This window comes from Eucyclogobius newberryi, unplaced genomic scaffold (genome assembly GCF_026437365.1).
Source record: "Eucyclogobius newberryi isolate DKJ021-1_F unplaced genomic scaffold, fEucNew1.0.hap1 SCAF_1, whole genome shotgun sequence".
NCBI lineage: Eukaryota > Metazoa > Chordata > Actinopteri > Gobiiformes > Gobiidae > Eucyclogobius > Eucyclogobius newberryi.
In genome coordinates, this window is record NW_027315723.1 from 25,149,918 (window position 1) to 25,164,604 (window position 14,687).

The 14,687-nt window shown below is 38.7% G+C and overlaps 3 protein-coding genes across 6 annotated transcripts in view; all 3 read right to left on the reverse strand.

The window, feature by feature from the left end:
- Nucleotides 1-14,687, reverse strand: part of LOC140356210 (A-kinase anchor protein 7-like) — a 186,429-nt gene that overhangs the window by 45,727 nt on the left and 126,015 nt on the right. For 2 of the 3 annotated variants that reach the window (XM_072441033.1, XM_072441025.1), the window contains exons 1-4: nucleotides 4,065-4,244; nucleotides 3,847-3,995; nucleotides 2,567-2,703; nucleotides 1,031-1,191 (exon numbers count right to left, since the gene is read on the reverse strand). In XM_072441033.1, coding sequence (XP_072297134.1) covers nucleotides 1,031-1,191; nucleotides 2,567-2,703; nucleotides 3,847-3,995; nucleotides 4,065-4,230 — 613 coding nt within the window. In that variant the 5' untranslated portion in view covers nucleotides 4,231-4,244. Of the gene's footprint in view, nucleotides 1-1,030; nucleotides 1,192-2,566; nucleotides 2,704-3,846; nucleotides 3,996-4,064; nucleotides 4,245-14,687 lie in introns of those variants that run through there. The other variant, XM_072441040.1, reaches the window with a different exon arrangement.
- Nucleotides 5,907-8,658, reverse strand: LOC140365063 (uncharacterized). The gene is made up of 8 exons (XM_072451377.1): nucleotides 8,600-8,658; nucleotides 8,454-8,518; nucleotides 8,255-8,376; nucleotides 8,119-8,179; nucleotides 7,899-8,048; nucleotides 7,728-7,829; nucleotides 7,340-7,654; nucleotides 5,907-6,737 (listed from the first exon to the last, which is right to left on the reverse strand). Exons 2-8 carry the CDS (start codon nucleotides 8,509-8,511, stop codon nucleotides 6,493-6,495), a joined length of 1,053 nt encoding a protein of 350 aa, XP_072307478.1. The 5' UTR covers nucleotides 8,512-8,518; nucleotides 8,600-8,658; the 3' UTR covers nucleotides 5,907-6,492.
- Nucleotides 9,547-11,369, reverse strand: LOC140365079 (uncharacterized). Of its 2 annotated transcripts, XM_072451382.1 has the most exons (8): nucleotides 11,277-11,369; nucleotides 11,089-11,155; nucleotides 10,893-11,017; nucleotides 10,672-10,702; nucleotides 10,533-10,610; nucleotides 10,397-10,450; nucleotides 10,107-10,319; nucleotides 9,547-9,990 (listed from the first exon to the last, which is right to left on the reverse strand). In XM_072451382.1, the coding sequence occupies exons 2-8, from the start codon at nucleotides 11,144-11,146 to the stop codon at nucleotides 9,785-9,787; spliced, it is 765 nt and encodes a 254-aa protein (XP_072307483.1). In that variant the 5' UTR covers nucleotides 11,147-11,155; nucleotides 11,277-11,369; the 3' UTR covers nucleotides 9,547-9,784. The 2 variants fall into 2 exon arrangements, with proteins under 2 accessions (XP_072307483.1, XP_072307488.1); XM_072451387.1 differs by lacking the exon at nucleotides 11,277-11,369 and having other exon boundaries at nucleotides 11,089-11,174.

The window sequence follows — 14,687 nt, forward strand, 5'->3', positions numbered from 1 at the left end:
AATCGAAACTTTCCCCAGCCCTGTCTCCACTATCACAACAAACTTTTATGATCTAAGAGGGAAATCGGGACTTCTTACACGGCATCAAAAAGGCAAATCTTTACTTTGTGATATCACCAGTAATTAGTTAGAAAGATGTTCCCTGCAGCCGTCGACGTACGGTTTATTGCATTTGACATTAATTCAAGCTCTGAGATAAAACATGGTTTGGAATTTGCTTGGCTGTCGAGCGAATGCAAAGTGTGAGAATTTGAATATGATAAAGCGCTGTATCTGTAGACAAGAAAATCCAAATTAGTGTCAAATCCAAACAGGCTGGTGACAGTAATGTGGAGAAATGTAATCGGTTAGTTCTGAACAAGAATGATAGATTTAAAATATCTTAATGTGGCTGTTGGTGGCAATTGGGAAATAAGGTATTAGGTAAATGTGCTTATTTTTCAGTGCGTTGTGAAAGTAATGAGGGAAAATCCTCTTAAAATGAGGGCTTAATGTTTTTCTGCCAAAGGCACAAAAGCAAACACACGCAATTCTTCAGTACACACAGGGAAAAAATGGTCTAACGCACTTTTTATGCAAATGGTAGAAATAAAGCATTCACATAGCCATTATTGGGCTAGATCCACTTGTACAAATGGCATTTTAACAGCATCAAATGTTACATTGATGCGACCCATTTGGTTTTCAGCTCACTCAGGGGCAGATGTGAGGATAAGTCTACATTTAAACTTCAAAACGTGAGAGGCAATAACAGCCAAAGCCATATAAAAGCACGGAGTCTCCTTCACGTCTCCTGAAGCCGTCTACTCTCGAGAAAAGCTTCTGGGATAAAAGCCGGTCTTCACTACTACGGGAGTCACGTCCTAAAAGAGTCTCCTCAGATGACCCCTCGATTGACCCCGCCATCTTCCGGGACGCCACGAGTGTTCAATTACAGTATCACCACTTATTTATTATTAAAAACATGCACTCGCCAGGACGAAGCTAAAATGATACTAAATTAACTTGAAATATGCATCCAGTGACTGACCTGCCAAGCTGTCCAGAGTGTGTCTGTGTTCTCCAGGGGCCAGGCCAATAAACACCACCTCCTTCCTGAAATGACCGATGCCGGAGAATGGCAGCACCAGGGCCCGCCCACCCAGCAGCTCGGCCAATGAGGGCTCGACCGCGGCCAGCACGGTCGCCGCCCTGAGAGGAAGTATAACACATGAATAATACGCCCAAAGCACCGTGCGCATCCCTTCACATCATAATCCTGACTTCCTTCCCTCTCGTGTTACATAACAAGAGCATCTAGTGATTAGAGATGGAAAATCTTCCACTTGATGTAGATTATGGGTTATGTATCAGCACACTGGACACGTTCCACAGATTATCCAATTGTGTCGATAAATCTGAATGATCCCAGGGATTTAGAAAAGAAACATTTTCTATTCGTGAGTGAATACATTTATCTGGGCACAGACGGTACATTGGTTTTATTTTTAATGTATAGAACCCTGTAAAAGGCTGGGTTTCTGACAAAGGTTGTACAGGGGTCCCCAAACCAGGGCCTAAAACCAGGACAGAGGACAATGCTATAAATGTTTTTAAATGTATTAATCTCTTCATATCCTAACGCCATGTGTTTTAGTAAAAAAATAGATCTACCTGGAGCAAAACAAACAGCAAACAAGGTTATTAAGACCATTTTTTAAATCAAGAGTTGGTGTTTTGTTTGGTACTGTTGGGGACCACAGTGAAAGGAGAAAATAAAATTAAGCAATCAGAAAACATAATTATGCAATAGTAAAGACATGAAGCCCAGACCTAGACTTAAAGGAGACCTATAATGCAAAATCAGCCTAACCATATTATGATTGCTTTTCCTCCTCATTAAACCACTTGAAGTTGTGTTTTGAGTGATTCGAGCATATTTGAGTATCTTTATTCTCCTGCGGACAACACGCCGTGGCTCCGTCAGTCCAGGTCAGGTCTTCACCGCTCCACGTGAGTCTCGCTGATATTTACTTTGTTCAGCTTTGTTCACGGTGGTTTTCAACACAGACGTAAGCAGACTCATCTGTTAAACTTGTTCTAGATCATTTTTGCGATTTAAGATGTCCAAAATAAAACATAATGATCCATGGGCATCGTGGATTAGATCTATACAAAAAGGCACAATATGTCTTTTTTTTGTAATCTTCTAGCACTTTTTATATGAAATATTTGGCAACGGTTATGAAGTCAACACAGAAATTATTGAAGATTCCTTGATTTGCTTATGTAAAGTGGTAACACATTTGAGACATTCAGAACCTTGGCGCGGAAAACAATTTATGTGAATTTATCGCTTTCCTTATACGACTCAAGCTGCAATCCAAGTAAATTACACCCTGAAGAGCTTGTAAGAAAGAGCATAAACAGCTTCAGCTTGATTAGGGTAATTAGTGACTGTGGATTTGCATACCGTTGCACAAACACCAAACTTTGCTTGGATTCGTCTTCCAACACTAATATATATTGCAGCAACACCCAAAACAGATAATCCTAGTGCTATTAACTGGTAAAAATGTGAACTCACAGGTCGACTTGCTCCTGGTTGGCGAGATGAGTGACTAATAATGTTATGTGTAGAGTCGGGACCGGGATCATGGCTTTGGACAGTTTGGGCTCCTGCTGAAGCACGGCCTGCTGGACCTCCGCCACGGCGCAGCTTATCTGTCATCAGAGAAAACATGACGTTCATCGCATGTTATTGGAAGATTTGTGCTTCGTAACTGAAACACATTTCCAACGCGCTGGAGAGACGTTATGTAGAGAGAACAGCACGTGATCAATGCACGGCGACTAAAACGACAAATCAATTACGGATGAAAGAACCTTGTGGTCAATGTACATTAGGCCTTTGCCAGCCAACGGCATCAGGTAATGGAAAATCAAGTGTTCTTCTTTTCTCTGAAATGTGTCTTTCCGAGCACGGAACTGATTGTGACCTAAAATCAATCTCTGAACCAATCGATGTCTACAAGTAAACTGATTAAAAACCCGGTCTTGTTTTGCTCAGCGGATAAAGAATGATCTGGACATTGTTGACCTCCTCTATAAACATGACTTTACATGAGTCAGTAGATGTTATCTGGTTATGATTCATTATTATTTTTGCTATTGATTTGGTAATAAACTTGGCAATATCTTAAGTTAAGATTTCTTAATTTGAGTATATTTTGACTTCCTTAAAAAAGGATTTGCTGATAGAACATTTTAAAATAGAAATTATATAGGTTTTTTTTCTTTTTGAATGCCTTGAATGGCTTATTATAAGACTTAAATAAATGTATACTCAAAAACAAGACAAATACTACTTATTTTTCCCAGTGATAAGAAATGCCAATATCATGATGTAATTTGCATGCACACAGTTAAGCTACAGATAACACCTAAAGCAGCTTAAACACAGACTGTAGCGGCTCTGCACCAACGACAACAGAACAGTTTAGGAGTGGAAGAAGAACATTTATAATACATTTGAAAGCCTTAAAAATTTAGCACCAATAAGAGAAATTCATTGTTTCATTGTTCATTGTTTTATGTTGCACCGATCACCAAGTTCCTATGTAATAAACCCTTTCTCATTCTGTTTCTGAAAAGCCATGGTTTAAAATTGTGTCCCGTGTCAGTTATTTGTTGTTATGCAGCTTTTTGTTGTAACTACGCAAGTTCAATTCCCTAGTGACTAATAGAAATGATCAGCAACAACATTTGTGGGTTTTCCTTATGGTTATTCCTTACTATATTATACCAAAAAGCTGGTCCTTGCTCCATGACCTTATTGTACAATCTAAAGTCACTTCTGATGCTCACCTGTGGGTTAGTGATCGGGATGGAGACAAAGTAGTTTGGTCTATTACTTTCCTTCTTCTTTTTCTTTTGACCTGCGTCTTCTTCACTGTCAACTCGCCCTCCAATTTCTCTCCTCTTTCTTTTCGTTTTCCTTTGATCTGTGTTAGTGACTGAAAACAAGAACGTTTTACGTATAAATAATCTGAACAGTTTATTACAAATAAGCAATGGAGACTTACATTCCAACTCCCTCCAGGAGGTTGGGCTCGTCAAAGCAAAAGGAAGCTCAGACATCAGAGTATTCGGCGGTTCATCTGCCTTGATCATTTTCTTTAGTTTTTTCTTTTCCCTCCACATCTTCCTTCTGTTCTTATTTTCCAATAGACCTGATGAAAAGTAAAACATTAATCTGCATTCACTTACACTTAAATAATATCTTTTATAAAGTCTTAAGTGAATTGCATCTGAAAAAAAGGATAAATGGGCTAATTTATTTATTTTTATCCATGATCATTCTCTCCCTTCATTGCTTCAGTGGTTGGTGGTGTCTGCTTCACAGTGTATCCATTCCACGCTGCTCCACTGAGAGCCACAGGAAATCACTCCTGCTGTGGATATTATTAACTACTGTAAAAGCCTCTTTGTCAAGTCATTGAGCAATATTCAGTTCACTCGTAAATCCGTACATGATTTGTGTAAATATGTGGAACTATATTTGCGTGAGTCAAGTTAAAAAAATAATGTATTGTTTTTCCTGGGGGTTTAAAAATACAGATTGTTTTACTGAGATTTAATTTTAACTTTCTATTTTTGATAACTTTAACTGAATGTCTGTAACAAATTCTCTCTCTCTCTCAAAAAAAACCCAACAGTTTAATTGCACCTTACTATTTTTAATTAATGTATTGTTTGGTTAATTTATATCCAAATTAAGTCTACACACATTTAATCAAGTGTGGTATGCACAGTCAGAGTTTATAAAGCTTTCTGTGCCTCATCTCCAAATTCCAGCATATTCATCTACTAAATTAATACAGCATGTTACTGGAAATGTACAAAATATTACCAACAAATATTCTAATTAACACTACCCATAGCATTGTTATTTTATCCAATACTTTTCTATTGCTTTTCGCTTAAAAATAATGTTGAATTGTAAAAGAACAGCAGCTTGTTTTAGCACATCATCGCAGCAACTGTTTAATTTAACTCCTTTGTTTGATACAACATTAATGGTTGCGTCTTTCCCTGTTGAAATACCTTTAGTTTCACATTTCTGCTCAACCACCGCCGCAGCTCCATCCGCCTCCTCTTCTGTGGGAAGTGCAGGAATGTCTTGACTTGTTGTGACAATTGCAGGTAACATGCCAAACATAAAAGGATCTGGCTGTGAATGATCAAAAATAGTATGTTACTGCTTTGACACCTGTGTAGTTCAGCTCCACATTAACACACGTCACTGTTCGGTAAATACCTCTGGTCCAAACCGGTGTGTTGTTGTCACGTTCTGGCACAAGGTCGTGGCAGTAAAACGACTCAGCCTCGAAGCGTCTCGTTGATCTGCTGCGATGAACTTCTGGAAACTCTTTATACACGTCCAGCCTCGGCTACAAAAGACGCGCCGGACTAGCATGACACTTAAAAAAGAGACCGCAGAGCTGCAGAAAGCGTTCACACACGCGTAGGAGTTTGTGCTGCCCGTGCGTCACCTGTTGAAGCGAATCAGCGGCGGAGCTAGCAGTTAGCTACGGATTAGCTCCGTTGACTCGTAACTGAAAATAACAACGTGTCACGCGCAATGATTTGTCTTGAAAGTCCCGTTTAAGGGTGTTGTTAAAAATAAATAAGCATGCATTCCTTCAGATTAACGCATATGGTTGGAGAAGCTTGCAAAAGGAGCCTCGTGTTTGTAAACAATCCCATACTTCCGGTTTGTTTTCGTTGGCTTTAGTTTGCGGCGGTGAAGAGGCGGTGCTGCCACCTGCCGAACAGTGGTGGTAAGGACATGTAAAACCATGTATTGTTGACAAAACTATCCTCAAAAAGGTTGTAAAAAAAAGAACAATATTTTTTTTTAATATATATTATTCCTTCTTTATTTATGTCACAGCAAAGGGGCAGTAGACATTCAAAACAAATCAGTAAAAAGTAGCCTCAAATCATTTATTTCCAAGGCTATGTGACAGATTGCTAGTTGAGCGTTTGTGATTACATATAAAGTAAGTTGATCATAGTTTGCATAGTGGTTATTTTAATGGGTCGCCAAATGTCATGAAAAATAAAAAAATAGGCTATACAGAAAGTAGAAGTAATCAAGACACCTTCTCAAATAAGCCTGTTAACAGAAATGGCAGTGGCTGGAATTGTCATTGCAAGGACATCCATTACCAGTGTTGGAAAGAATACTTTGAAAATGTATTTAGTTACAGAATACTGAATTGCTGGATCAACTTGACAGGCTAGTGTAATCTATTCTGAATATTTACTAACTAACCCTAACATCTTACCAAAAAGTGACATGATGAAAACAGTTCTTTTTGGTGAACCAGGTGTTATTTATCACTGACAAGAGAAAGAGAAATTTTGAAGTTTTGGAAATTGACTGTGGTATTCTGAATAATACTAATAATTAATACTCAAAACAGTATTTTCGGTACATGTAATTAGTTACTTCCCAGACACATAACTGTTTTTACGGAAAGCATTACTTTTGACAGCGAATGACCTCAGTTTAGTTTGAATTTTGCTTATGGCCTCATTATTTTGTGGAAGTTTCAGAATCCCAGGGACAGTGTCGTGAAAGAAAACATCAACTTTCAGAACTACATTGTAGCATAGATCATGTCGTACAAATGGAGCAGCAAATGCAGTATGGTTGTGGTGCATCGTCACGAGAATGACTGGTTTATCATCTGCAAACATAAAAATACCTTGAATCATTATAATGGCAGGATAAGTAATGCACAAATACATGCTTTATTTCAAAGAAAATCCACGTTTAATACATTTGACTGTTTTTATTTGTTGCAATCCATTATCAGTTCAAAATCTATGGACAGTTGATATGTACTTCTCCTTTATTGTACTAATATGACTTCTTTCAGGAGTATATCGTTGTTATCATGAGAGAATCAACAATAACAACGTTTAAATCTTGATTATTTTTAGTTCACGTTTTTAAAGCATTTTATTTTTCAAATGAAGTCAAACTTCTGCATTGGTAGTTTGTATTTTCACTAGTCTTTAATTGTGAATAGAAAGATGTTACTCTTGCACACAACTAGACAAACAAAGCACTTGCACCACTATCTGTTTTTGGTCACATGATAACTTCCTTTTTTAAGGGATTTTTTAGGATTTTTTCAAAACAAATAAACCTTCCATTTGAATGTCTAAATTGCTACGGAAACGGTCCTCAGTTGAAACCCATAGATTACCATAAGCGTGTTACTGAGCTGTATCAGAAAGTGACTATTTTTGAAATGACACTTCAACATCTATATACAAAATGTACCTGTAATGCAGCGCAGGGCCGTCTCGACATCCGTCCCCACCCGAGAGACAACAGGACAGAAGACGATGGTGACCTGGCTGTCCTCGTCACGTTGGGCTTCCTGCAGATGCAAACAATCCGGGCCATTGCTTTTTAGCTGTGCCAATACGTCCTTGTGTCTGTTCAGGGTGTTGCCACTGACGATCACTTTGTACGTGACGGTATCTAAAAGACACGGGAATGGCATTGTGGCAGCCTTGATTGTAGACATCGGAGTACTTTGCATTATTGGTTGAGTCGTGTGAGCGAAACCAAAATGATGCGTCACAGGAGAAGCTGTGACAGAAAGCGAAACCACACTCACAACAAGTTCAAACACTTCATTCAAATCGTGTCAAGAACGGCTTACCTTGTGTTTGTTGTGGATGAAGGTTTTGCTCCATTGGATGACCGTCTGTAGCATTGGAAGACGCTGTGGCAGAGTGGTTCACGAACGGCACTAAAGCTTGATCTGTAATGGTTTCAAACTGTAATTTATCATTTTAATTTGCTTTTAATCCACACTGTCTATAACACCAACTTTTCTCCGCGTGTGCGTCGTCTCTTTGACTGAATTTCTCCAGTAGCTCAATGTGGGCATCAAGAAACTCCTGAACATGACTGACTTCACTTTTTATCGCTTTGAGCACCTGTAGATAGTCTTGAAGAGCTCCATTGCTGCTGGTAGCGTCTGGAAATGTATCAAATTAGATGCACTGGAAGCAAATAACTTAAACGGATTACGAAATAGAAGCAAATACCTCTAAATAAATCATCTGGAATAAAACTTTTGAGCTCATTTAGGACAGCATGGATTGGACGCTGAAAGAGAAACGACAGATGTACTTTACTTTTCTATTAAACCATGATTGTGTACCGTTTATGATGTTTCTTTACCTTCTTGTGTATGGCTTCATAGATGTTTTTCCTTAGTCTGATATTTGAAGGACCAGGAAGAAGATCTTGCAAGTCATTATGGGTGAGTGAGCGAATGTCATGGTCCGTGCGAATATCCTCTTCTGTAATGGTCATAATTTTCACTCCACATTAACATTAGTTGGTGTTTCTGCTTTAAAAAAACATTGAAATAACTCACTTTCCATCTGACGAGCTGCTTCTCTGCTCATCGCTCTGATCTCTTCCAGTAATGTCATGGTTTTACTGTAACGAAACAGAATTATACACACAAAGATGGTCAAAAAGCCTCACGAATGACTAAGTAGACTTTTTTTTTAATCTCACCTTCACAAAACTGTTATTAAAAGACAAACTTACTCCGTTTCTCGTCGCAAAATGTCAACATCGGGTGCGATTGTTTAAGAAATGAAACTGAAAGTAAAACCAAGACAAACCCCTGTTCCGGATTGGTGGGTTTTATTTGAGTGACGGATGCATGTCCCGCCCTCTTTTACAAGGAAACAAACAACCAACAACCTGCAAAGCATTATATTATTCATTGTCGGTTCTTTAAGTTCACAAACTTTATTCACTGGAGGAATGAGTTAAAACTTACTCCATAAATCAATTTATTTTGTCAAGTTCAAAAATGCATTTAAACAGATCTCATTAACGGATAACTTGGTATAATAATTTAATTAATTTATTTATTTATTTTGTGATGGCATATTCCCTGCTTTGTAATTTTATTTAATTTGTTTTAATTTTCCTGTTTTCCTATACTGTGAAAAATATACAATAAACAGTATATGGGTTCAATCATAGCAAAAAAAGAAGAAAAAAACTATTTAATTCAAAAATAAATAACATTGTATTGTTTTATTTTATTACTTTATTTTTTTTTACTATGATTGAACTCATATGATTGTTATAGTATATTTTGCACAGTATATGCTTTGATAGTTGTTCATTCCATAAAAACCTGCAAGGCGAGCTCAAAGTAATACTATTATTTAGAGTTATTTCTCATGAACAATAGGCTTCTTGTTTGTGGTCTGACTTGGAGCCAAATGTGTGACTATATAAAAGTGTATGACAGAAATAAAATCATGCTTGTTTCCCACACATATTTATCCGTGCAGTGACGTTTACTATGGGTTGTGAAGAGAGAGAAAAAAAAGGCAGAAATAATTTAGCAAACATTTATTGGTAAATAGTAGAAAAAGCTTCAGTTGTAGTCATCTGGACTCAGTTTGAAAAAATAGACGTTTCGAGATGACTACAACTGAAGCTTTTTCTACTATGGAACACGCCTGGACGAATGAGGGATTACACCGACATTTATTGGTAAAACAAAGAATTATGGATACATCTTGTTTAAAACCGCCATACTCCTCCACTTTTTAATTAAGATTTCCCATAAACCGTATGTATTTATTATTAGCCCGACCTGAGCAACATAGAAATGCGTCTGCCTCTGTTGCTTGACTTCATTTCAGAGCAAGAAACTAATAACGTGAGGGAAGAACGTTATCTCATTCCTCTTTTCGTGTTGAATTCAAGGAGTTTTGTTCTCATCTCAGTTATGGCCTCTTCATTCTGTGGGCATTCAAGCAGACCTTTCGTCTCGTGAAAGAAAATATTGACGGCCAGCGCAACATTCAAGCCTGTTGGGGCTGGGAACTGCGCCGGAGTGTGCAAGTGGTGCATCGCGACAATAATGATGGGTTTGTCACCTGAGGAAATCACAAGAAAGGTGTGTAAATAATTCAACGTGATCACTGCGACTACTAATGACATCTACGCCCGGGTTGAAACGAACAGTGAACGAGTCGTCATTTAATATTCTTACTGCGAATTCCTTGCAGCGCTGCATTGACATCTGTCCCAACGCGTGAGACCACGGGGCAGAAGACAATGAGGACCTGGTTCTCATTGTCTGAAGTGGCCTCTTTCAGCTGAAGATCAACTCGAAGTCCTGGGACTGGACCATTTACCCTCTTTATGATGTCCAAATGTGTGTCCAATGTTTTACCACTGACCACCATCTTGTACAGGACACTGGCTGAAATTGAAATGAAATGTGATCAAAGAACAAAAGTTGATATTTAAGTTATGTTTCAAGTGATGCAGGTTCCCCACCAAATTGTAGCTTTGGGATGTTCTGATGCTTTGGTTGAGAAACTGGAGCTGGATCTGGAAATGTGGCAGAACAGAAGTAAGCAGTGGAATAGCATTATTTTAGTTTCAATGTTATTAGTGTCATAGGTTTTCAAACCTTGTTTTTGATATGGCCAAAGGTTTGACCAACAAGGAAAAAGTCCAATATGGAAATTTTCTGAAGCAGACCTTGAACCTGGAGCAAATATATTATTGAAAAGAGTAATATGAGTGATTATGCTGAGACGTGAACATACCTGAATTGGCAGCATAGTTGTCTTCATTCGCCTTCATAAATCCATGAGAACAAAACAAGCAAATATTATATACAATAACTCAGTGGAATGATTATCATAATTAATATTTGGTGTATGTAAAGATATATTGATAGTCTTCTAAAATAATATGAATAATAATAAGTTAGACTCTGCTGCACATGTAGCTAATCACAGTAAACAAGTTAAACACTATTGTTTACCTTTGGATTGCAGATATCTTCATAAATGTTCTTTCTCAATCTGAGATAGTTTTTTCCAGGAAGTAGCTCCAGCAGGTCTTGTCTGTTGAGGGACCTTATGTCCGAGTCAGATGTAAATCCTACATCTGATTCACAGGTGAATGTCACCAATCTGACTTCACTTGTTTTATCATTTAGATAAATCTGTGGAACTTACTTTCCAGTTCACGGGCTGCGTCTTCACTCATTCCCCTTATGCGATCCAGTAAAGTCATGGCTGCCACCTACCAAACCAAATCTACTAATCACTTACATTTGCCCAAACTAAAGCTCAATAGGTTTAGAAAAAGACACATTAGAATCAACCAAAAGGACAAATGTAAAAACAGGACAAATCCGACTTACAGACGTGTTTATGAACGTACATTGTCCCAACACACACACTTCTTTTATGTTGCTGATCAGAATCAGAAGCCCACCTTCCTTTACTCACCTATATGTTCATAAAAAAAACTACTGCGTTCCTGTTTTCGCAACAAAAGAAACAGAAAGTAAAATAGGCGCGCGTGCGTGCGTGCGCGCGTGCGTGGTGACGTAAACTCTTATTTGAGTGACAGATCATTGAGACAGAATAAGATGCATAGTCTATATTGCTCTTCTATTTTCCCATTCCAAACATAATCAAAAGATAAAGCCTCCCACAAAAAGCATAATCCTCTTACCGAAGCTACTTTATTTCCCCATTATGAGTAGACCGTTACCATGACAACCAGCAGAGGGCAGCCCTTCACAACTTTCTGTGGGGGCTATTTGTATTTGTATCTGAGAAGAAGGGTCTATAACCGTTATTATTTGTTTAATACGTTGAAGCTACAGTTGCATCTTGTTTGATCTCACTTGCATTTTGTTGCTGTTGTAGATTCGTGGTGTTTTAGTTTATTTATCTTTGCGCGCACTGTTACCACCCAACGTGAAGGTTTGTGATGAACCTGGGCAGAATAAAGGTTCTGGAGGAGGTCCTCTTGTATCCATAGACATGTTATCACTTTGCTTTGAATGCTCCACAATACGGCATTTGTCTATCTCCATGGAGACAAGTGAAGTTTGTCTAGAGCAATAAAAATACCAATCAAGCTAATGTGAAATAGAATGGTTGGGTTTTCATGTCTGCCTTGTCAATCATGAATCAAACTGTATCATTATATTGTCAGTTGTTTAGTCGATAAATCGGTCGATGGTGTCTTAGTCGACCAAAATCTGTATTACTCGACTAATTAATGTATTTGGATATTAGGGATTTATAAGGAGACGGCATGGAGTGATTTAGCTGAAGATTTGAGTTTGAGTTTGATCTGCCTTTCCTTGTACTTTTCTGTATAAATAGTTGTGTTTGCATGAAGTCTTGTGAGTGCAGTTCCGGTCAGATAATAATACTGCACCTAATCGTTTTCAGAGCCCCCTTTTGTGTCGACTAATCGATCGGCATGTCTTTGACCCAGTATTTCTTTGGTCGACTAAATATCCCTTGTGCTCCAACCTCAAGATAATGGGCCGAGTAACTGTAATACTCTATAGCAGTTTGTTTACAATTATTTAATCCCTCGTGAAAAACCCTGCGCTGACAGGTGAAGCCAGCGGCATGTCTCTTCATCTCGGCACCTTTTAGCGTGGGTGGTGTCTGAACATTTTGTCCTCAAAGTTGATGTGTAACAAGTAGGAAGTTTGACAAGGGTCTTATTGACGACAGGAACAGAGCATGTCCAAAACTCTTTTATCAGATGGTGTCACACAGTGTTAGTGGCCAGTGTCAAAACGGTCCAAGGAAGGAACAGAATCTAACCTGCAAAAAGGTGGTAGATAGGTGATATAGCGTATTTAGCACCGTTTTCCTCCCTGCCATTGACACTCTCACGACACTGTGCAGCTTTGAATGGATTTTTCGTCCAGAGCTTGGCTGCAGTACATGCCCCCGCTCTTTTCAATGGTCAAGAGCAACAAACAAACTGTACAGAATGGTCACAAGAAGCCGTCCAACTGCCGTCCAGGTATTTGGAACCGTGCCTCCTCCTCTTCATTCTCTCTTGGCGCGCAGTGAAAAGGTGAAATGTTCTGCGTTCCCCGTGTGAGGTGTCTGTCTGCAGGGGGTGAGACCGCTCCTGGGTTGAGTCGGCTTCATGTTTATGCTGCAGAGAAGGAAGACAGTTTTCTGGGGTTGACTGCGGAACAGAACGTTTTAGCAATTTAAAGTGAGGAAGAAACTGAACCATACAGAAAAGCAGAGGCTGTGTGGGATGTGAGGTGTTTGCAGTGAACGTTTTAATGTTGTGTTTTGTTTCTCTCTCGTTGGGATCGTCGTTCCCACAGGGTAATCCAGAACAACAAAGCCTAAAAGTCAGCTTTTCTTGGCTTTATTCAGGTTATGGAAGTCCAGTCATGGGTCAGTTAGTGGAGTGTAGTTTCACTCGAGCTCGCCCTGTTATCCATATTCTCATGAAATGTAAATTAAAAAAATAATGATCATTTTTCCAACAATATAATGCTGGATTCCTGGGTAACTCTGTTTTCTCGTACTTTTCCTCTCGAAAATGAACCCAGTCCCAGAGGCACGTAAATGAGACGACAGAGAGACTTTTGAGTGGCCCCTTCCTGACTTCCAGTCCCACACTTTGTTGGGTGAATGTCGTGTGATGAGCTCGTGTTAGTGCCACACAGATGCTCCACCGAGAGACACAGGAAATCATCCCTGATCGCCATCAAACTGAACTCTCTCTCAAAGCATGGTGCATATTCAGTTCACTTGTAAAATTGTACATAAAAATAAATGTTGCTAGGGAACTACTATTCTTTAGAAATAGTGTGTTCCAAATGTAAATACTGGGGTTTTAGCTGATTTGATAAAAAAAAATGTTGTATTGTAAAATGTTTTGTATTTTTTTTAATCCCGTGACATTTAATTTATTATTATTATTTATTTAATGTAATTAAAGTCTAATCTTTCTTATTTTCTGCAGTTGGTCGATTGCACATGTGACACAAAAATATGTTCAACTTTACAATGTAGATTCAAAGCTCACACGCTCTAGAAATCCAAAGACAAAGATATTCTTCGACAACTACAACTCTTAGAACTGTAATGCTCCAAAATGGCTGAAATGGACATTCTTTGGCCGTGAACGCACGAGAAGTGACACAGAACTGCAGTCACTACTTCTTTCTACTTGGCCTTGGACTATAGTAATCAGATCAGATGGATGCAGAAGTCTTGTAGCAGAAGTTTTAGGTACATTTTGGCTTTCTGCCCAAGTTCAGCTCCGTGCCAAGTCTGCACCGTCTACATCAGCAACTCTCAGCTCTAAGCCAACAGTGAGCGCTGGCACATGCTTCCACTGACGCTCTCACCCAACGCATCACATACAACACTCAACTTCTATCACACACTGGGTTTGGAGCGGGAAACAAAGCCCAACTTTGCTGCCGCCGTGACTTTATGACTTTACAGGGAGGGGAATTTAGACATAACTGACAGGAATAATGCGTTGAGACAAATTGAACAGGTTTTTACTTCACAGAGAATTATAAGTGAAATGCAAGTGGCATCTGTTTCCCTTCAGACGTCTGACACAACTTCACTGCTAGTTCAACTTTTCCCGTCAAACATATGCGGCGTAATTAAACACAAATCTGAAGTTCAAGTCGTAATGCTAATTTTGATACAAAAAAGGCGCACATGACATAAATCATAAATGTATACGTGTAAATGTTTTTGTTAATTTGAGGTGGATTTTGTTGAATGTAGTTTTAGTTGTCCTGATCATG